Source organism: Gracilinanus agilis, chromosome 2 (assembly GCF_016433145.1).
Source record: "Gracilinanus agilis isolate LMUSP501 chromosome 2, AgileGrace, whole genome shotgun sequence".
NCBI classification, from domain to species: domain Eukaryota; kingdom Metazoa; phylum Chordata; class Mammalia; order Didelphimorphia; family Didelphidae; genus Gracilinanus; species Gracilinanus agilis.
Window position 1 is genome coordinate 476,162,504 of NC_058131.1, and position 24,615 is coordinate 476,187,118.

The 24,615-nt window shown below is 34.9% G+C and overlaps 1 protein-coding gene across 2 annotated transcripts in view; it reads left to right on the forward strand.

Moving 5' to 3' along the window:
- The window catches only part of PCNX1 (pecanex 1), a 220,483-nt gene extending 201,153 nt beyond the window's left edge, over window positions 1–19,330 (forward strand). For both annotated transcript variants that reach the window (XM_044664916.1, XM_044664917.1), the window contains 3 exons: window positions 10,825–11,261; window positions 11,846–11,986; window positions 19,190–19,330. In XM_044664916.1, the coding sequence (XP_044520851.1) occupies window positions 10,825–11,261; window positions 11,846–11,986; window positions 19,190–19,330 (719 nt within the window). The remainder of the gene's footprint in view (window positions 1–10,824; window positions 11,262–11,845; window positions 11,987–19,189) is intronic.
- The last annotated feature ends 5,285 nt before the right edge of the window (window positions 19,331–24,615 follow it).

Genomic DNA, 24,615 nt, shown 5'->3' on the forward strand with positions numbered 1-24,615 from the left:
AGCGAGCCTACTGGCAAAAGAGACCACTTCCTCCTCACCCAGGAGATTTAAACCCTTCCCTGCGTCAAGACATAAGCCTTCCCAAGCCCAAAAACCGGAAACGGAAACCCGTTGGACCACGGGAAATGTAGTTTGATACATTTTCCCAAATTTCACTTTTACAACACTAAGAAAATTGCTGAAATAAAGAGAAAAATTCAAGGAAGAATACTTTTTCCTCTCCCTCTCTCAAGTCAGGCAACAGGAGAAGAAAAAGCTGCCGGCCTGCTGGTTAAGCCATACATAAATTAAGTAAGAGATCAAGAGATTACAGAAAAAAACATGACTTTTGTGCAGGCATTAGTAAGTAGTGAGGGAGGAGGGTACCTTTTCATGGAAAACTGCCCAGGACACATCACACACATTTCCTGGTACAGGTGTTTATCAGTGCTGCCTACTGAATCATTCTGTATCAAATGAAACAATTACTGGGGAGAAACGCTTCTCACTAATGAAGCATATGTAAGGATATAATCTGACTATAGTTCCCCTTTAAGAGCAAGTAGAAAAGTTAAAAACAATAACAATCCCACAAATAGGGAGTGCAGACCCCATGAATGCACTGAGATAAAGGCATGTAAATCAGAGGCAGAGGGGTAGAGAATGTAGATAAAAGTGATCAGTCACTATACAGAACCCCAAGATGTCAGTAACAGGTGTGGAAAGAGTAAAAGGAGGGCAGAAGGAGGAACACACAGCACACCTACCAAGCCGAACTAAAGGATTCGTCTTGTGCGGCAATATCAATGAGGGAGCCTTCTATCTTAGAAGATAGTGGCGGTACTGAAAGGATCACGTGACATATCATGTGACACACGATGTCATGTGTAAACTGTTAGTTACTGTGCCGTGGTTGACTTTATGGCTCCTGCAGAAAGAGCCATACGTTGCTGAGCCATGCTCTAAACGATCACCCTAATGCAAATATTAATAATATGGAAATAGGTCTTGATCAATGATATGTAAATCCCAGTGTGAACTGCACATTGGCTGCAGGAGGGGATGGGAGGAGAGGAGGTAAAGAACATGAATCATGTAACCATGGAAAAATTTTCTTAATTAAATAAAGTTAAAAACAAAAAACAAAAAAATAATGTCAACGTATTCCAGTGTTCATTTCCAACTTGAGCTAATTAAAAGTTAACAATTATTCAAATTCAGGCAATAAATTTATCAGGCTACACCAGTCTAAGTCTACTCCCTGCTATACTTGTTTTACTACTTTTGTGGTAAAGTGGCATGTCCATATTATTTCTTATCAAATGTACAATCATATTTTCATTTACTCTATTCCCCCTCAGTACTACTTTATCATAGTTCTCTCAACTTCTAGCCCATTCTAATATATCTCAATAATTTTCCTGCCAATATATCTTCCCCCTCCATATTTTAACTGAAATCCAACTCTGTCCTGAGGAAACTGTATTTCTTGCAACCCTCTCCAGTCATCCATGTGAGGAAGTTACTCTTCTTCTCTTTCTCCCACATTGAGACCATTCTTCTTCCACCATCTGTCAATTGTCCATTTTCTTGTAAGACCCATACAATTTGTGTATTTTTGTTTCATTTTTCATCATTCTTTGATGCATTTTAAAAATCACATGGTCTCACTACTTCATTTTATGGATGAGAAACTAAAGCTCAGAGAGGGACAGTATCTTACCCAGAGTTACACAGTTAATCAATCAAATTTTCTATGTCTCATTTTTTCATCTGAAAAATGAGATTAGATTAGATGAACTGAGGTCCTTTTGAATTCTACATCTATGTTCCCATGACAGAACTTGAGAATTGATGGGAGATGAGAGAAGAAAGAATCAAAGACAAAGACAAAGTTTTTTTACGAAGTAAAATAAATTATCTCAAGGCTCTTTTCAGTTGTATATCTACAATCTGATTCTTTTGGTGACAGAAATAGTGAAATCAGAAGATACAAGCTTATAGGGAAAGAGTGTAAATTTGCTTTTGGATATTTTGAAGTTATAATTTCAGTGAATGGCCAAGTGGATGTGAAGGCATTGTGACTGTGAAGTTCATAAGAGGTGTCATTATTGGAGGTATAGGTCATTACATTGAAGCAATGAAGTCAATTAAATTGCTAAGGCATGGAAAATAGTATGTTATCAAAATAGAAGAAAGGTTTTCAGTTTGGAAACAAATTAAGAAAAAGAACTTGGTGAAGCAGTGGAGAATCTTGACTTATGTCAAAGAGGTTGAATGGTTGCAGAATGTCACACAGAGAAACACTACCTACCACTAGATATGAGGCTCTTCCTAAAGAGTAAGGAACTTTATGCCTCTTAATTTATGCTTGTTGAATTTACTTGTATTCACTGAGGATGAAGCAACTGTTTGTATAACATAGAATGGTGATAGTGATTCGAAAGTACTTTTAAATGAGAGATTAATAAAGATCAGAGAAAGAAGAAAGGGATCAATGAATTTTAAAACATTCATTAAGTGCTTGCTATATACCAGTGTTCTGTGTTTTGGAGAGAAAAAAAATCAAGTAACCAATATAAAAGCATAAGAAGATTTATGTGAACTGATACAGAGTGGAATAAACAGAATTAATTGGGGAGGAGAATATATGTAGAGAGAGACAGACAACAATGGAAGTGGAAATAACATTAATAAAATAATTGAAACTGAATGTTTCAAAATTATGACTAACCCAAAGAAAAGATGAACATACGCATCTTGACTTCTTTGCAGAGAGAGGGTGGGGGATCATGGGAATGGAATATTGTGTATAACATCAGATGTTTTCCAGAATTTTTTGTTTTATTCTTTGCTGTAAGAAATGACTCAAAAGGAGATCTAGAAAATGTAGATAATGAAATAATGAAAATGAAAAGAATTTTTTAAATTGAGAAATAAGACTCATGGATGCTAAAATTTTAAAATTACCTATAGCTAGTTTTAAAAAAAAGTTTTGGAGATTGTAAAGAAACTATAAGTTCAATGTGAGTCAATCATGTAGAATTGTAGTCATCAAAGCTAATGGCAGTCTTCAGCTACATTAAAAGAAACATTTTATCCAGGAATAAGTATGTGATACATTGAGTGATACTTACTGTATTCCACTTGTGGTCAGACCACTTCAGTTCTGAGCACCATATTTTAAGAAAGATTTTGGGTAAACATTCAGAGGAAAGCAACCAAGGATGATGAGATGGCTTGACTTCATGCCTTTTGAGGATTGCTTGAAGTAACTTGAACTTCCTAGTCCAGTGATAGGCAAACTTTTTAAAGAGGGGGCCAAAGGGAAGGAAATGCTCATCTCTCAGTCTGTTTCTAAGGCAACTCTTTCGAAGTTTCATTGTATTGTATCCTACTCATTGTATTCGTCAGATTAGGATTAATGGCGAGAGGATAGAACATTTCCGGGGACACATCTGGCCCGTGGGCCGTAGTTTGCCCATCACTGGTTTAGTCTACAAAAGATACTTAGAGACATCCTAGCTGTCTTCAAATATTTGATGGACTGATATTTGGAAAGAGTGATTATTCCTGTTCACCTTGGCACCAAAGGGTAGAACAAAGCAATGGATAAAAATTGAAATTTAGACTTGAATAGAAGGAAAACTTTCCTCACAGTTAGACTGTTCAAAAGTAGAATAGCGATATTGGGAAGTATTAAGTTCCTTTGAGCTCTTCATTCAAAAACTGTATGGTCACTTTTTGTTTTTGTTTTTTAAGTAATATCACTTAGCTTTATTGCATAGACTTTGTAACATTTATTTTTACTTTCTCAAAAAATCTTTCAACTTCTTTTTTTAATTCAAATATTTTTTATTTTCCCAATTACATATGATAGTTTCCAACATATGGTTTCCAAAATTATATTCCAAACTGTCTCCCTCCCTCCTTTTCCTCCCCTACTCAGAGATGGTAAGCAATATAATCTGGGTCATACAGGTATTATCATGCAAAACACACTTCCATGTTAGTCATTGTTGCACACTCATATAAAACCAAAACCCCAAAATGTAAATATATCCATCTGACTCAACAGTTCTTTCTCTGGAGATGAATAACATTCTCCATCATATGTCTTTCAGAATTGTCCTAGTTCATTGCATTGCTGAGAGTAGCTAAGATTTCACAGATGATCATTGTATAATATTGCTTATACTGTGTTCGACGTTCTTCTAGTTCTACTTATTCCATTTTGTATCAGTTCATGCAGATCTTTCTAGCATTTTCTGAAATCATCTTGCTTACCATTTCTAATAGCAAAATAGTATTCCATCACCAACATATGCCATAATTTGTTCAGCCATTCCCCTATTGATGATGTTATAAATGAAGGAGAGGGAAACTGGATACTACCACTCTTAATTGGGTGACAGTAGTGGTAGTTGAGATATGTGGCTAATGCAAGATCACCTGAGTCTTGCCACCTAGCTAGATGTTGTAACACCTCCCTCCTTTATAACAGTGCCCAGGCAGGATCCTTCAGGTGAGTGGATGGGTATCCCTTTCAGGTCCCACCTGGGGTTGATTAATGGTGAATATTGGGCTCTATTAGTTTTGGACACGTTTATCTGACTGCGTTTGCTCCCTTTCCAGAGAAGTGATGAAACAACCACTACAAGAAAGTACTTGAAGAGTTATATATATATATATATATGGCAAGGAAGGAATGTTTAGGAAATGGGAAGAGGAATAGGAAACCTTAAACTAGTCTTTGATAATATTAATCCCTCAGGACTGTAGGCAGATGAGTGATTCTGGCTTGTTCTAGTTCCTCTGGCTCAGCCTGGCCACAGCCAAACCAGAGCAAGCAAGCTGTTGTATGATGTCTCTCAGCTGCTTCTTCTTGCCAGATGTTATGCCTTTCACAGCCTTTAGGAACCACCCTTTCCACCCTCTTCTTCTTCTCTTGCCCACCTCCCCCGGGATACCTAGATACCTAAGGATGGTTTGGATACCTAAATATCTAGGAGACAGAAGAATAAGAGGATTCACAGTCTGGATACAGGTTAGCAAATGTCAATGAGCTCAGACAGGAGTTCTTGCAAGTTTGAGCCAAGCAAGCCTCAGATCCCAATAGATCAGGGTCTACAGATCCCAGGTCCAAAGGAAAAGGAAAAGAACCCTCTGTAGGGGGCTGCCAGAGTATTTATACCCCCCTGGCCAACCGCTTTCTCCCCTGTCCTCATGGCCTCTGGGAACATTCTGAGGTCCAACGGTCTTCACCTGTCAATCAACGGTGAGACTCTCAGCTCCCAGAGTTTCAATATAACAATGATCGTCCCCTCAGTTTCCAAGTTTTTGCTACCACAAAAAGAGCTGCTCTAAATATTTTTATACAAGTAGGGGTTTTCCCTTTTTTTATGATCTCTTTGGGATATAAACCCAGTAGTGGGTGTTACAGTATCAAAAGGTATATGCAAAGTTTCATAACTTTGAGCATAGTTCAAATTGCCCTTCACAATGCTATTGACTGTGCATTAGTGTCCCAATTTTGCTACATCCCCTCCAGCATTTGTCACTTTCCTTTATAGTTATATTAGCTAGTCTGGTAGGTGTTTTTTTAATTTGCATTTCTTTAATCAAGAGTTATTTAAAACATTTTTTCATATGATTGTTGATAGCTTTTATTTCTTCATTTGAAAATTGCTTGTTCATACCCTTTGACTATTTGTCGATTGAGGAAAGACTTGTGTTCTTACAAATTTGGCTTAATTCTCTATAGATTTGAAAAAAATTAGACATTTATCAGAGAAGTTTTTGTAAAATTTTTGTAGAAAATTTTCCCCAGTTTGTTGTTTCCCTTCTAATCTTGGTTACATTAGTTTTGTTTGTGCAAAAGCTTTTTAATTTAATATAATTAAAATTATTCATTTTATAACTCATAATGCTCTATCTATTGTTTATTCATAAATTTTTCATGAATCTGCCAGATAACTATCCCATGTTCCCCTAATTTACTTGTGTTATCATTCTTTATATTTAAATCATATACCCATTTTGACTTTATCTTGGTATAGGGTATGAAACACTGGTATACCTAGTTCCTGCCATACTGTTTTCCAAATTTCCCAGTAGTTTTTTATTAAATAATAAGTTCTTAAAAACTGGGGTCTTTGGGTTTATCAGATGCTAGATTGCTAAGCTCTTTTACCCCAGTATATTGTGTATTCGATCTGTTCTATTGATTCACCATTCTATTTCTTAGACAGTACCAGATCATTTTGATGATTACTGTTTTATAATTTGAGAACTGGTACTGCTAGACCACCTTCTTTCTCATTTCATTAATTCCCTCAATATTCTTAACCCTTTGTTCTTCCAGATAAATTTTGTTATTATTTTTTCTAGTTCTACAAAATAATTTTTGGTAATTTGATTGCCTATTTTCCCAAATAATTTATATAGCATTGGGATTAATTGTTCTTTAAATATTTGATAGAATTCACTTCATAGTGGTATAGGCCAGGATCTTTTCCAGGTATATGTTAGACTAGATAGATGATTATTGTGGTCCTATTCAGCTCTAAAAACATGTAATATTCAGGTGGCCTGGCCTATCCTCTCTCATTTCTATGCATCATTCATATTATTCCTTGTGCTTCTTTTCCCTCTTTGCTTACTCCATCCATTCATGGCCTGTTTGGGATGTCTTCTTTATCATGAAGCTAAGTGCTCCAAAATTGTAGGACATTAAGGTTTTTACATGTTATCTCAGTAGTCCTTATAGTCACCATATGATGTACAATGAATACTCCCTTTTTACAGATAGGAAAACTAAGGCACAGTGAAGTTAAGAAATTTGCCCAAGGTTACCCTGCTATTAAGAGTTTGAGGCTGGATTTTAAATTGGATTTTCCTAATTCCATATACTATATACTCTATCCACTGCTCTTTTATTAGGATTAATTAAGCCATAGTGCTAATGAGGACCATTTGGAGTAATTGGGATCTTAGCAGCTAAGGACAGGGTAAAGAATAGTGGGTAAGGTTTCTTTAAAACCAGACAGAATCTTGGGAAGGTGCCTGTTGGAATTCTAGGTAACATGAGTCAGTTGGTTTTCCAACTGCCAACCTACACAGCAGGGGGTCTCCTGGAGGTTTTTTTTTTTTTTTTTTTCCCTTAGGAGAAGGCTGGTGTTTCTGTTCCCTGGAACACTGAAAAAACCCAGTGGCAGGTGAAGGAGGAGAAAAGTTTAGAGTTTATGGAATAAGTTTGTGGGGGGAAATCAACAGAAAAGAGAGAGAGGCTGTTTTTTCTTTGTGTGGCTGCTGAGAGGGCCAAGCCATTTTGAGGCCCAAGTAGGCCTAAAAGCCAAGCTAGGCTCAGAAGGGCAGAGTGAATAACCGAACTGATTTAAAGCTGAAAGAGATCTAAGGAGACAGAGACTTGAGTTTTTCCTTTGTGTGGCTGGAGACAGAGGCAGCCAATTTTGAGGCCTGTGTAGGCCCAGAAGCCTGTGTAGGCCCAGAAGCCTGCGTAGGCCAAAAAGCCTAGCTAGGCCTGGAAGAGCTGGCAGCTGGCAGAGAGACTGATTCAAAGCTGAGAGAAATTAACAGAGGCAGTAAACTTTATTATAAATAAAAGGATTATAATTTAGCATAGTGTATTTAGAATAGATCTGGGAAATAGTATAGATTAAAGAGTGATAAGAAGTCTTGGGGTGACCTGAGCAAGAAGCAAGTTCTTGAGAACTAGAGGAGAAGTGGGTAAAAGCTTATCCTCCTGTTAGATTTAGGGATCCTAATCCTCAACCTTCATTACCTTTTACTTACTTTTTCTCAAACTTTTTCCAATATTTATTAAATAAAGGGGTTTTTACATCTGTCTCTAGCAGTTATCCATTGCGTGGGCCCAAACAGTTACACGGAATTCTCCCCACTTAACATTGCTATATTAACATTCCTGGCTGTTCCTATTTGTAACATTCTTGGAGACAGATTACAATTTACACTTTCTAGCTGCCTTGCTTTCTTTGCAGAGATGAAGGATCATGTATGACATATATAATGTCAAGCTATTTCTAATCATCCCTTTGTAATGCATTTATCATGTAGAGTTTTATATTAGAATTATCTGTATTTTATCCTCTTTCTAAGCCATAAAGTCCATGGGGGAAGTTCCTGGCATAATGCTTTTGCATACAATAGACAATAAATTTATCAGTGCAGTAACTTTTGTAGAGCCACAAATTGTATTGACACCTCTCAGAACTCTCTAGGTCAATGATGGGCAAACTTTTCCCCATGGGCCAGATCTACGCCCCGTTGTTTGCCCATCACTGCCTTAAGCAATTCCCTAATCACTACGCCCCCCACATCCAGATATAGTGATTAGGGAATTGCTTAAGGCAGTGATGTGCAAAAAAGTAGGATCTGGCCCACAGGGAATAGTTTGCCCATCACTGGGCTAGATACATAAACCTGAGACATGTAGTTTAGCACTACAGCTTCTTTCCAGAGTCCCTGGGGTTATTTGGCTGGCCTCACTGACAAAGTATGCCTAATGCTCCAACATGGGATAGTAGCTGCTGGGACCCCAAGCCGAACACATAAACATTGGGTATGTAAACCAAAGAGTATGAATGAGTTACTTCACATCATTCCAGAAGCATACTTGATTATGACCTTAACAAGTACTTTGCTTATGCTACATGTGTTTTGGGTCTTGGAGTATTAAATCAAGTTATAATTAAAGAATTTTATTCCTATAAATGGCTTGATGGCTTCTAGGCCTCAGTCACTAGGACATCCAGGATATCTTTTCACGGTCTTGCCCCCCCTAAAATGGAAGTATGTTTTGTATATATAGGTAAGATATGCTGAAAGGAAGCCTGAAACACTAGATAATACCACTTACCGGGAATAGCAAAGGGGAGCTGTTTTCTCCCTGCTTGTTTATACAAAGAGAGAAGAGAGCGGGCTAGATGGGATATAGGAAGGGATTACTGGACAGTAGAGCTTTTGCTTATATTATATGAAGTTCAAGAATTGCTCTGGCCAAATGTGTTAAACTACCTCTTTGAACCTTTACATTGTATCCTTAGAGTTTTAATTTGGATCTACATCAAAGGTTAGAAGTCATTACTTTGACAGAGATGTTAATAAATATTTAAAGAACTAATTTAATTCATCATCTTTTCTACATGAATATTGTTTACCATTATAAATTATAATGCATTTTACCATTACAGGTCATAAGTATTGACCACAATTGACATAATTAGAATTTTCTGTGCGGAGATTTTGGTATTTAATTACTTCACTGATTATTCACTTAATCCATTTGATATATATTAGGCCCTTTATTGTTGACCCTTAGTGGACTACTTTTTTGACTGTCTCAATATATATCTCTATTGGAAAATGAGACAAAGAAACAAAACGGGGCATTTTAGTAGTTCTAGTAAAAAGATTTTATGAATGAGGCAACTGAAATATAAACTAAAATGTTGTGAGGTTCACTGAATTTCTTGTTTTCTAGTTTTAAAAAATGGAGTTCTTTTGTGAATGAATCAAGATTAGACTAGAATTTCAAAATTACCTATAATATTTTAAGATTTTATTTTCTTTAAAATTATAATATTTACTATTTTAAAATAAATTATTTTCTACCATGGATTTTGTTCAGTAGTATTTATTGTACATTTTAAGTGGTCTATTTGGTTGTTTCTAAGTTAAAAAACAAAACTAAATTTCACATTTGTTTCCTTATACTTGATAAATTTATGGTAGCTGGATTTTTTTCCATTCATGAAGTTCATAAGCCCTCCATGCTTTCTTATCTTAGGTTTTTTTGGTCTGCATTTTTCTTTAATTTCTGCTAGATAGAGCCCTTCTTATAGTTATCTTAGAGTCCCAGAGATTTTTTTAAAAGAGAGAGAAAAGAAAAACAATTTCCTATCTAAGCTTTCTCCAAAATAGTTTAACAATTTATTGTCTGTTTGTTCTTCATTCATTGTCATTTGAATGTCACTGATAGTCTACTTCCTTTGCTAGGCAGAGATGTCCTAAATATCTTTTACAACTACTTCTCACCCAAATCTTTATTGATAACATTGTCACAGTTTGCTTAATGTTTACCTATTGGTATTTGCATTGCCTCTTCGGTAACTTTGTAGTTTTCATTCAGCAGTTATTAATTCATATCCATTAGCGTCACTGGGAGAATATTAGTGGGAAGGTTGTTTTATTTTGTAATTGTGGCTATTTGTCTTTTTAAAGTCTATATATCCAAAGAGCTTTATGAGTACTTAAGAAAACTTATTACTCTTCATGAGCAAAAGAATATTGTTGAACCATATTTTTAAAAAATGAGTGAAAATTCCTATCAGTAACTTCTTAATGTACATGAAAGCTAATCATCATTCATTTTCCTATAATCTAATAAGGTCGATAAATTAAGTTTAAAATAGTTTGATAAACAGATATAATAGTGTATTCACAATCTGGTCTATTTAGAATATATCTGAAATATGTAGTATTCTGAGGAAAGGACTTAGAATTTATTATAGGACTCTGACATTTGTTGTAAATGTTTATGTCACTGTCTTTCTGATGCCACAAAGTTGGAGTAAAGATTGTTTTAGCAAGTAAAACTTGTGTTTTAAAGGCAACTTATGAAATATAGGTTCTAGATACTTTTTAACTGTAAAACAGTTTTCAGAAATTCCAGTTGCAAAAAGATATGTACTTCTTTGCATTAGCTGGGTTAAAGTCTGAAATGAAAAATGAAATGAAAAGTCTAGAAATGAAAAGTAATATATTTATGTATTATTGTTAAAGTGATTTTCCCCCCTCTCCTAGGTACCAGCCACAGCTCTCACTCTGTACAATCAAGTCTGGTTAGGCATTCTCCTGCTCGTGCCTCAGTTGCCAGTCAATCCTCTTACTGCTATAGTAGCCGTCATTCATCTCTCCGAATGTCCACTACAGGATTTGTACCTTGTCGGCGCTCTTCCACCAGTCAGATTTCCCTTCGTAATTTGCCATCATCCATCCAGTCCCGCCTTTCCATGGTGAACCAAATGGAACCTTCTAACCAGACTGGCCTGGCCAGTATGCAGCATGGTCTTCCATCTTCCAGCAGCTCCAGCCAAAGTATCCCAGCCTGCAAACATGCCCTTGTGGGTTTTCTAGGGACAGAAGGACAGAATATTGCCACTGATTCACAATCAGGGAACAATTTAAGTCCTGCCAATAATCCACAAGCCAAAAAGGGAGATGTGATTTATAGAATCCAAGTAAGTAAGGAAAGGAGTCTTTATGTTGTTGCCCCCAGTTTGACTTTAGCCCTTTTTCAATGCAACCTTAAGCAATCTGATATACTTGTATGTATATTGGCCATTTTGAACTTTTAAACAGCCTTGACTGGTTATACCTTCAAGTAATTGGTAAATCTTTTCCTAGATAGAAGTTTAATTGTATTTTCTTAAAAAATAAGAAAATTTATATTTTCTAAAAACAAACTTTTTTATTTTTGCTTTGGGAGAATTGAAGCTAGTGTTTGTGCTTGTGCTGGGCTGCTTTCATTTCAAGAGTTATCCATATATCTTTCTAATAGTCATTTCCTTACTAATCTTTATCAGCCATTCTTACTGGGTTAGTATAAGTAGCTCACAATAGGATGAAAAGAATTTGTAAAGAGGACTTTTGAAGTTTCTCACTTGTTTGAAAATGTACAGTCTGAATCTGGACATACAAAGAATTCTATGAGTAATTAGAAATAGAGGCAGTAGGATTCTTTTTGAGTTCTCCAGTTTTCATGAAGCTAAGGTAGAAGGGAAAAGCATGCATTTGAATCATGCCATTTCTGTTTACAATATAGATTGTGGATCCCAGTCAGATTTTGGAAGGGATCAACCTGTCAAAAAGGAAGGAGCTGCAGTGGCCAGATGAGGGAATTCGGTTAAAAGCAGGGAGAAATAGCTGGAAAGACTGGACTCCTCAGGAAGGCATGGAAGGACATGTAAGTCTTATTATAAAATTGACTTTGTGATTTTATTTAAGCATTATTTAGAATATCAGAACTTTGGGGTGGTTGTGATGATTTATATACTGCTTATTTTGAGCTTGACCTTCCATATTCCTGAGAATAGATTGTTTAAAATGCTGTCTCCCAAGCCTTTCCTCTCTTAATTCTAAGCATATGAGAGGCAAGTTGTATATGCTTAGTCAAATGTCTTCTTAATTGCTTAAATAATCATCATTTTATTACAAATATTATATTTAAGAAAAATAATTGTGAGTTCTTTTAAAGTCCATCTATAGTCATCATTCCTCATTCAGAATAATATAGTTGGCCCCTTTATTAAGAGGACAACAATGGACCCATTGTTGTCATTTCTCGTGAGAACAAAAAAATGTTTTTTGGATATTTGATTCTATAATTTGATTTTGACAATCATTGCACATGGAGAAGAGAGTGATTAAGTGGTTAAAGAGTCTTCCAGAAAGAATGCAAGTGCAGAAATCCCTTTCATAGATGTTATTCCAGTGAGATAACTAAATCCATCAGAGGAAAGTTGATTATGTTTGAGTTAGTATTGGGCATCAATAGCAACTATTTTTATAGCCACTAAAACCTTTAGAAATACACTTAACACAAAGAAGTGATCTTATATGTGCCAAAATGGGAGACATTAAAACGAAAGGGAAATTAAGAAATTGAGGTATGGGTTTAAAAAAATCTCATAATAAAACTGCATGTAGCAAACCTCTAATTTCTTGGCAATGGTAAAAGAAATTTCTTCATAATGTGTACAGCCTTGGTGCAACTTCTTTTTATTTTATTTTTTATTATTTTTTTAAACCCTTACCTTCCTTCTTGAAGTCAATACTTTGTATTGGCTCAAAGGCAGAAGAGTAGTAAGGGTAGGCAATGGGGGTCAAGTGACTTGCCTAGGGTCACATAGCTGGGAAGTATCTGAGGCCAGATTTGAACCTAGGACCTCCCATCTCAGGGCCTGGCTCTCAATCCTCTGAGCTACCCAGCTGCCCCTAGGTACAACTTCTAATAGCCATAGAAAATGAAAATGAAAATAAAATTCTAGTCTGGGAACTGAGATCTTCTTTTACTTCCTTTGACTAGTCAGAAATTGCAGAAGTAAGTTGAATAATTCAGAGGATATCCTATTACATTAAATGATTTTTTCCCAAAGTCTGAATATTTTATGAAATGAAAATAGAAACTTTTCTGGAACCTTAAAAATCATATGTGAGATAAATGACACTTTGTTTTATATAAACGGCTGTTATTAAAGATGAAGCTGTTTTTATTGCCTTACGGTAGTTTTCCATACTGTGAGGTATGCTCTTCTGGAGAAGGATTTCACAATATGGTCACCAATGTATTGCATAAATATACCCACTTTTTTCAAGGAAAACAAAATTAAAATTCAAAATCAATAAGATGAGACTAACTTTGCAAATTTGTTCCAACAGGCAGTGAATGCAGTACAGTGATTATTTAATGTCATCCACAAACAAGGTCAAATTTGAGTCCAATTTCATTGAATATATACCACTGTCACTGTGATTTGACATAGGCTGACAACACAAATGAGTATATTGTTGCTGAATACAAAGGTGAAATGGGTAACTTTTTAGTTAAATATCCTTTCCCTGAAAATTTGAAGTCCCATAACATCTTATATTTCTTGTATGTATTGGCATACGTGTGGAAATATAATTAAAAAACTAAGCAGTTTTGTGAAGAATTTTCACAAATCATGTCTGTGACATTAGAATGATAACTTGCATTGTATAAGATGCAAGCAATTATTTACAAAATTGCCAAGTGTAAAAATTTTTCATCCAGTAGAAGAAACAGTGCAATTTACAGCTATTTATATATTCAAAATAATGCTTGGAAAATCAAACTCAGAGAAATTTTGAATGGTTCCAGTTCTTTCTTGGTATTACAATTGAATGTTCAATTGTCCAAATGTCTAAAGAACTTTTCAGTGGATTAATTGAGAAGCTACTCATTTGATTATTTGTAAATACTATATTATTGAAACTGATATCAGGGAAGATTTATAAGTTTATAAACCTTTTAGTAGCAGTGCAGTATTAAGAGAAATTCTCAATGTAGTAGATAGATTTTTTTTAATTTAAAATGATAGAAAATCTGAGTTGATATATAATATAGGACACTGAATTGATGGAGCTTATTTGACATCAAATTGGAATGTAGTTCTATAAACATTTACATTAGAATGTGTACCATTGTGTAATTTGGACTCAATGCTTATAGCCAATCACCTGTGTTAAGAAATATGACCATTTTTCAGGTCGTTAAAAAAGGGTAATCATTTTTATGAAAAATAGCTCCTTAAAAGGAAAATGTTTTATAAAACTTTTTTACAATTTGGAGGCAAAATTATTCTGAAACATACTGGTTTTCGTGCGCCAAAAAAATTAAAAGGGCATTTAAGCTAAAATAAGAATCGCCATTTTTAATATATAATATATATTATGTTTTGTTAATCAAAGGTAAGTGTTCATTACAATATAAGGAAGAAGATAATGTATAACTCTTCTGTTCATTGGTAACAAAAACTTGAATGTTAACATTGAAAATATTTACAGAGCTAAACTTTTTTTTTAACATATATCCATTTACCATGTGGTACAAGTTAATTCCTTAGAAATCATGCCTTATAAATGAAATACATTCATATAGTTTACAATAAGCTTGCAACAAATTATGTATCACAAAGTAAGATTTTAATTTTCAAATACATAAAACAAACTTTTCCTCCTAACACTTGTGCATTTGATGGATGTTTTGGGGAAACAATATTTGAAAATAAATACAAAAAGTAATCAAGAATCATATTCAGATCTAGAAATACAAAGTAGATGACTACATATATAAAAATGTTCAGACTACAGATGTTTACAAAATAATATTTTTATGTTTCTCAATTTAAAAAAACTGCCCTATGAAAGAAATGGAGAGCAATCAAGACATAATTATTTATTCTTTTGAACAGTTTATAAAAGAGACTATCATTTTATTGATCACATGGTTCAACAGGAATATTATTGGAGTTTTGGCATTAAAAGATCACTCTATTGCAAATATGAATAACATGGAAATAGACTTTTGAACAATGATACATGTATAACCCAGTGGAAATGCTTGTCAGCTCCGAGAGGAGGGAGGAAAGAGGTGCTGGAAAAATCATGAATCATGTAACCATGGAAAAATATTCTAAATAAATAAATAAAGATTTGGCTATTTCTAACTGTAAACGGTTAGAGAGTCCATCAGAACAAGAATAGTTTGAGAGCTCTGTCTTGTGCTAGTACATTGAAGTAAGGATTGAACCCTAAAAATAATAGTTTTGTATATAGATGAATTAAGTTCTTTTTTATATGAGTTTTCTACTATATGGGTTTTCTACTATAGCTATCAAAATATCAGTCTCCATTACTAGTTGAAAAAGAATTATGATGAGCACTATCATCAACAAAGCCTCATTTTCAGAAATTTTGTGCTGAAAGATAAGACCTGTGATCACATTAATAATACTATTGTGGGTATTTCAAAAATATAAAAATTATAAAATATTTTATTATTAAATTTGTGTGTATGTTATATCTTTATTATATGTGTGGCTTATTTATTACAAAATTGTTATAGTTTTATTTTACTTGAATACAATATAAGCTAAGGGAATTGTGGAAATTTTCTCATGAAATTGCAGTGAAAACCACAATAGTTAATGGAAAAAAAAGGGGACTATCACTACATAAAGCTTGGAAGCCATTGCTTTATTCTTTACCTTGCTTTAAACATAATGTGTGATCTTGTTTCAAGGATACTTCTGATAAAAATGCACCACCTTTAAACTCTTTCTAATATATATGTGATAGACTTTGTTTATGTCTACTGCATAAATTATTCAAAAGTACATATAACTGGGTTGGGGTGGGCCAGGGAGAGAGGGATTTGTTCTTAGATTTGACCCATCCTGACTGGATATTTCAGTAGGCTGTGGAGATTGACACATTATAGTTCATAAGAGCCATAATGGTTCACAGTATCCTTGGTACTTGCCATAGGAGCATTTGGGGAATAATTGCCAGCCTTATTAATCACAGGGTGTTAACCCATTTTAATATTTGATAGGGAAAAGAGCAAGAAAATTAAAAGTCTTTAAATTATATAATAAATTGTCATTTGCTTTTTAAAAAAATTTTTTTCTTATATAGTAAGCAAATACTTTGCCTTGGGTTTTATTCAAAAAATAGGTAAGAACCTTCCATAACTTGAAATGTTGTTTACTCTTATAGATTTTTTTCTTTGTCACACTGTCAATCTCAATACCTTCTATATGTATAGTGCTATATGTAATTCTATATGTATAGTGCTATATCGTAACAATTGATATTCATAATGATCTTTACAACACTGCAAAATCTTAAACTGCCTCTTGAGTTATCATGGATCAAAGTTTGATGTTTAATGGTACATGCATTACATTTTGAAATTCTGCTCACAGCATCCATTATAATTAATTATACAGCCTTTGTTTTAGGACCTCCAATGGCAGGAAACTTGAGACCTCCCAAGACACCTATTCTGTTTTGGAACAACTTTCATTGTTAATTTGATTTCCCTTGCACTGAATCACCACCCATCTCCCTATAATTTCTACCCTGTTAATCTTAGTTCTGCCCCTTAAGGCCAGACTGCCCCCTAAGTAGATTCACCATCATACTTGTTATCCTGACATACATGCTCCAGTTTCTCAGAGTCCCTTGTAAAATATGCCAGAGGGGGCAGCTGGGTAGCTCAGTGGATTGAGTCAGGCCTAGAGACGGGAGGTTCTAGGTTCAAATCCGACCTCAGGCACTTCCCAGCTGTGTGACCCTGGGCAAGTCACTTGACCCCCATTGCCCACCCTTACCACTCTTCCACCTAGGAGCCAATACACAGAAGTTAAGGGTTTAAAAATAAAAAAAATAAAATTAAAATATGCCAGAAATGGACACAGTATTCTAGATGTTATGTGGCCAAAGCACTGGACTCTGTTTCTACACTATCTGGAATTCACAATAACTTCTTATCAGAATCATGATCACCTCTTTAAGGACTCTAGGCTGAGAACTGTCCAGCTTCCAGCACCATAACCAAGAAAGCTCTTTAAAACCAAAATATTTCATCTCCTTCCCCCCCCCCCCCCCCCGTCAAGGGAATGTTAACCAGGCAGTAATAAACTTAATGGAAGAATCTGAGTTCCTGTGTGCTTTACTATTGTCAGATAAGTGATGCAATACAGGCTAGGAAGCAAGAAGATTGCCATTGAGCTAGAAATGTCACTATTTTGTTTAAACTGTGTAATAAGTAGATAATGTGGCTGATAACAGGGGAGCTGGTGGTACAAGTGTGTCACCTGGGCCTGAGAGCCAGTAACTTCAGTAGCTGGTGATTTGAGACTGTCAGAGATGTGTAGCCAGAGCTGTGATGCCCAGTCGGTCTCCCTGCTACCTATAGGCTCCTTTAAGGTGGATAGTGAGGGGCCCCTCCCTGCTGGAGTGAAAGCAGAACTCAACAGGAAGTAAAGCTCACACACTTCCTGAATAAAATGGATGCTTGCCCAGTACTTCCTTTAGAGTCAAGTGGTTGCTATTCTCCCCTCTCCTCAGCCCCTTTAGCCCAAGATGATGTTTTAATAACTACAGAAGTTCACAGTTTCAGTCTAAGGGTTTATTTTAACACAGAAGGGAAAACTAAGGGTTTAGGGCTCTTGAGAGACTGTTGCTAAGGGTGACTGGCAAGTGTTGGCTATGGACCTAGAAGGTAAGGCCAGGCTGAGGGAACCAGTCCTCAGCCAGAGATAGTTTAACACTGCCCTGATGTTATTGGTCCACCAGCTGGACAGATATAGGGGATGAATTGGTTTGGAGGTGTCCCTTTTGCTAGGCTGCCCTAATCTAAATCCTGCCCACAATCCACAACCCAACCTCCCTTCAACTTCCCTTCCCCCTCCTGGGGTCCCCAAGGGGAAGTCAGGGGTAGTTGGGTGTCTGGGTGAAGTCAAGGAAATCAGAACCCCCAGGTTGGTTCTGCAGGGGTTTTTATAGTCCCAGCTCAAACTGTCAGCTCCTGGGACTAGCACCTGCTAGGCCAGAGTTTCATTCTCCTAACTGACAGGATTGCCTAGGCCAGGGGTCGGCAACCTTTTTGGCCATGAGAGCCATAAACACCACATTTTTTAAAATGTAATTTCGTGAGAGCCGTACAGTGCTCACAGTGTGCACTCCTGTAACAGCGCCTGAAAAAAAATTGACTTTATGGCTCCTGCAGAAAGAGCCATATCTGGCCCTCAAAAGAGCCAGATATGGCTCAAGAGCCATACATTGCCGACCCCTGGCCTAGGGTAATTTTGCAAATGCAAGATATCTTGTATAAATCCTGCATTACAACTGTTATGAATTGTCAAAATCTCTAACACTGGTATTAAAACATAAAAATGCATTCCAAGGCCAATTTGGAATTATTTTGTATATTATATCCACACCTGCTTTGGTTAGCTTGGATAATTATGAATTAATAGACAATTACATGATAATTTTAATTAACTATTGAATTCGAATGTCTAACTGATGTATAAAAGCCAAGGAAGGCCCCCCTCAACCTGTTTTGTAGAAATTAGAAAAACTAAAACTAATTAAATGATAAGGAATAAGGAATTAGGTGATATATTTGATTTGTCTGAATTTTTATTATTGTAGTCAAAAACGTCTGTGAAACTAGGCAATATAAAGGTTTTTTGCAGCTGAGATTTTATTCTGGCCTGCTTCTTCTAGAGAATAAAAATCTTCAGTTATAGGGCAACAAAAAATTATTGGGCCCTCTTTCCTTACTCCTACTAAAGTAATATTTTTCTAAGAATATCCATGTTTCCCATGCCAGTATATAGTTAGAGGCTTTTTTATTTTTGGCAGTCCCAACTTTATCAGCCTTGTAAAAGCATGTCTTAAGTTTTTAACGTCACCTCTTGCTCTGTGAATCCTGACCTAGAACATTATTTGAAATCATAGGATTTAGGGAAAGGGATCTTAAAGATCACATAGTGACACACTCATTTTACAGAGGAGAAACTTAAGCTAGAGAATAATGATACTAAATTCTCTTTTATTGTGCTTTCTCCAGGTGATTCACCGATGGGTGCCTTGCAGCAGAGATCCAGGTAGTAGATCCCACATAGACAAGACTATCCTCCTGGTCCAGATTGATGACAAATATGTTGCTGTGATCGAAACTGGAGTACTAGAACTTGGGGCTGAAGTGTAAACCAGTGTTTCACAACTACATTTCATCTCTTCCTCCCTTCAATTCCAAGACTTTGGAAAAGGCATGGAGGGAGTAAGAGAAGAATCTCCCAGAAGTCACTTCAGTCATGTTATGGGAGAGGCTTAACAAATAGAATGGGCTTAGATAAGCCTCTTTGGCCCCATCCCTCTCACTCCTGCCACTGTTTCCATCCCTGAATAAAGTTCAAATATTTTTTTAAGTTAGCTGCTGAGGAAACATTTTGCATGAAGGATAAAGATTTTATTAAGAAGCATCTCTTTAAAAAAACTTTTCTATGCATTGCATATGCTTTAAATCAACAAACTTCATTTCTAAAATATGAACTCATCATATTTTTCTAATTTATTTGCCAAAAATAATTGCTGTTTGGTCACAGAACATATGAAATCCATTTACCTTAATTTTTAAAAAATCAACTTGTGTACAAACTTTCAGTTCAACCTAAAAGAGAAGTTTAATGCATAGTAAGAGACTATGAACAGACAGATTTATCTTATTCCTTGTGAACTAAAAACTTTAATGAGAAAACTGCACTAATTTTTTTACAGCAATGCACTAAGAAGTCTGAGATTGCTCAGAACATTTATTTATATATACATAATATATATAAAATAAAAAACCATTATTTAAATTGCCTCTGGGATTTGCCCCTTCCCTTTCCACATGATCACAGATGGCAGGAGCTACATTGCTCATCCTTTTTCTTGGTTGGTTCAGTAGGTTAGATTTCATACCAGTGCGTTTGTTGTTTCCTTTACATGGGATACTAAATCTTGAGGTGAACCTTTCTATATGTTGGCATTGTTTCCCAAAGCCATTTTTTGTGGTGCATTCAGTAATGTGAACACTACTGCCAATTACTGTGTCCACATTAAGGATGAGCACCCAGTGCAGCAGGATAGATCTTGTTTTTCTATAGCAGTTCTAGAGATTCTGCTCCTTGCCAGTTAGGTTGGTATTGGTACCCAAGAGAAAACACTTTTGATTTTTGAAGGGAAGGGCAAATCTCAAAGTGCTGAATGAAGAGCTTATAGTGCTCACAGGCCTCCTAAGGATATTTTGAAGGCATTCAGCTTCAATTCAATAGTTTACCCAAGTAAGAAACTTTTTAAAAACAAAATTATACAGATGGTGCAGCCCTTGTTATCAAATCACCCTTAATCACCTTGCCTTTTATTTTCCTTTTCTCTTCATTCTTTTTCTATTACTTGAATTTTATTTCCTATGATTATATATTCTGTATAACTGTAATTTTGAATATTTATAACTGTGAAGTTGACTTAATTCATGTGTTGTCACCTATCCTAGATTTTATTAGGTTTTCTAATGTGTGTATTCAGGGATATGCGTAACTCAAGCTTACATTAGGTTGGGTGGGAGTTGCAGCTTAAATTTAATTTGCTACAGCAAATCTTTTCTAAATCCAAGAGCTAAGTTCCCCTTTTTTGAGTCTTTCCCTTTTTGGTGTGAGACTATGTGAAGGAGACTGCATACATAGGCTTAACATTTGGAAGCAGCCATCTTTCTACCTCCATATGATCTGACGGTTTAAATTGTCTTGGGAGGAGGTATGTCTGATCCCCTCAGGCACTGAAATGCCTCACAAAGAAAATTTAGGAATGACTATTTATGGGATGAAAATTAATGAATTAAAATATGCAAACTATCATTGCCATTCTGCTAAAAGACCCATCTGCTTTAACTGAAGTTATTCCTGATCCAAACAGCATGTGGTTCAAATACCCATTGTATATTGTATTGGATTTTGCTTAAGTTTGGTGCACTGTTAAAATTCCCTCTTTCAGAATTGTATATACTACAATGGTATATCAACTGTACTATGGAAATAGTGTATAAGCTGAGTTTTTTTTACCCATCAGACTTTTGCATAGCCTAACATTTCTGAATTGGTGGCTTATTATTTCCCTGATACATACATTATAGCATATGTAAATTTGCTTTATATATAAGGTACACCATCAAAGTTTAGTGTTGATTCCTTTCCCTTTACTATAAGAATAGGGTCTGAACTTATAAAAAAAACCATCCTCTCAAAGAATTTATACATTCTCTTCTTTTTGAAATGTATGTTGATCCTCTTCATTGATGGATTAGGAATAAGGCTTAAGGATAAATGAAAGAGAAGTCTTTAGCAGGAGTATTCATCAGGAGCTGGGTAAATTTTTTTCTAGAAAAATATTAAATTAATCATAAGATTATAATTGCAACTTTACTTCACCAGAAGTCTCAAGTGCAATATATAGTAAGATTTTATTTCAAAAGAAAAATAGATAGATATTCTTCACTAAGAGTTGAGTATAAACTATTGATATAAGGAAATGAAAATCACTGATCCTAAAAAAACCTCTTTAAGTGAAGCAAAGTTATACATAATAAAAGCCTTCTCTTTTCCATTAGAAAAACCCCAATCTCAGAATTTTGGAAATTGGAATTCTTTAAATGTTTATTTCCTCATTGGTATTTTCTCCAGTTTGTATAAGTGATTCCTAACTTGGCATAACTCTATCACCAGTGGCTGCAATATCTTCTTTTACATTAGGTAATTGTAATTTAGAAAATATTTCATAAATTCTACAATATAAAGGAAGGAAAAGTTGAGTTATTATTCTTGTTTTTAATCCTCAGAGTTGTATTTTATTTGGTGTGCCCTCCAAACCTTTTTCATTGGTTGATATTCAAAATACCTATAAGATCTTAGACTATAAGGAAGCTATTTTGTGACTTTTATGTTTAAATCACTCACAACTTAGTTCTTATATGTGAAATAGCTTTAGAAGCCCATATTTTGAAATTTGAAATACAGAAATTTATATGCTATGTCAACCTTTGTAATTTCTAGAAATTGGAAGTGGTATCCATTTTCTCAACTCCTTTTCTATCAGAAGTAGAATATTGAATGATTTATGATTTGTTAAGTTTTTCTTCTTGAATAGCCCCAACAGAGATTCTGAATGAGTCCACTTGTTCACTTCCAAGTTCTTAATATGTTCCCTCCTTTTTCTGAACACAATATTTGTAAAGACTTTACATGATTACTTTCCATTAAAGAAATGTCTTTCCAAGCCTAATTCATTTATCCTTTTTCCAAGGATAAAATATTGGTAAATTTTTAAGGACTTAGAAAAAAATACTAACATGTCAGTGTAAGACTTTTCCCTTTCCTTTTACCAAAAGTAATTGTTATGGCCTACCTTCACTACATTTCCTTTTTTGGAAAGAAAGAAGTTATGCAAGTAAATGTGTAGTACTATTAAAAGTATTACCAGCACTTTACCTATCCTTGAGGTAAAGAAAGCTGTATCAGTAGACCATGTGCCAAACCATTAAAGCAGTCATTTTTCTACAGGAGAATATAACTTATTGAGCACATATACTTTCCTTATATTTCTTGAGTTTTTGGTTTAGTGGTTTGTCACTTCAATATCCAACTTTAATGAATTTTTCAAAAGCTTTTTAAGTGTTGAGGCACACGTGTCTTAACCTTAATATATGTCACTTTAAGTCAGCTGAGCATCAATTCTTCCTCCACCTTGGAATGTAGGTTGAGGTGTTGCTTTATTGGATCATTAATTAAAAGCCTGATGCATTTTTATGTATAATTTCTCTAGTGCCTGAAAAGATGTCTTATCCTGTTAGCCAACTTTAAAATGTCTACCAGATTGATTTATGACTTTCTACTTGGAGTTATTCTTTCATTGATATTATTTCTGCTTGTTAATTGTTACTGTTCTTGTGTTTGTTTTATTTTAATTATCCTTTCATAAATGTAGACAAATTTAGGTCTTTTAAAATATAAATATCTATGCTAATAGAATAGAATAACATCCTTATTTTCATCATGTGAGATGATCACAAAAAATTACTGGAATTATTGGTTATCTTGTTTGGACAAGGGCCCACTAGTACTTTGTCATTGATATAATTCATTGTCATACTGGATCTAAAAATATGTTTTTACTATTTCTGAAGGCTTTTACTTGAATTTTAATTATGTAGATATTTTTATTCATGAATATGATAGCTTCAAATATATATAACTTAGTTTACAAAGTCATTGGTTGTGTAACCGCACTTTTCAGTCTTACATGGAAATGGATGTTTGCTAAGGTCAGGGTTTGGGAAGATAGATACCCTATGTATTCAGACATCACTGAATGAAGAGTGTGTGTCTTAATTGTTTCTTTAGCTCAAACTTTTAGATCTTCATTTCCTGGGGATAAAAAGCCAAACATTTTATTCTTTTTGTTCCCCTGTCCCCTCAAAAAGGAATAATGGTGAATTAAATGCTTCAAATTTTTTTTACTTCAAACTAAAAACTTTAAATGGGAAGGAACTCATTATATAGATAGACCTGGTCATATGTTATTGTTATTATTGTTATTATTATTATTATTAACTTTGAAGCAGAAGTATCTATTAAACTGTGAATTATTTCAACAAGTCTCCTATGTGGGACAGCATAACTTATTTTCCCAATATTATTTAAATGAACTTCTAAATGGACCACATATCTTTCCTAAACTAGGGAGAATAACTTCTGGCTTTGAACTGAATGCCACATCTCCTAAAGTGTAGAAATAGCATAAAACTTTCAAAAATTGGGAGAAACCAAAGCAGATTAATTACCCCAGTGTTATATGACACCTTTGTTTCAAGACTTATGCCTATTATATAGGGTTCTATCTATTGTAATCTTCATTATGCACAGTACTTGATGGGTTCTGACTTAGTAGCCAGACTGGAAGAAACGAAGGTCATTAACACAGGGGTGAGAACGAACTGCTAATTGTTCTCCAGTTCAGGACATGCTCTATTTTCAAAATAAAGAAAGGGATATAAGGATGGCTGCTCCAAATGACCTCCAGGGCTTATTATACTTAAGTTTCATAAGCCTTCAAAATTGAAAGCTTGATTACACAATCAAAAAATAGAAATGGGGGAAAATGTCTGCTTTTGCTTTTTTAAAAACCCACCACGTAAGTAAAATTGCATCCTTAAATTGAACACATTAACCTTTTGTGTGAGCTTTACATGAGAAATGGAAGGAGTAAAATATAAAGTAGCTAGTAGGAAGGAAAGTGTGAGGGTGAAACATGGATTTACTTTTTCTGATAATGGGCTCTGAAAAGCATACATTGCTTCTACCAGCATATGGATATCTATCAGAGATCGGGATATATGTACTCACGTGTGTCTGTGAGTGTATGTCTGCGTGTGTGTTATTGGAAACAGCCTGTAAATAT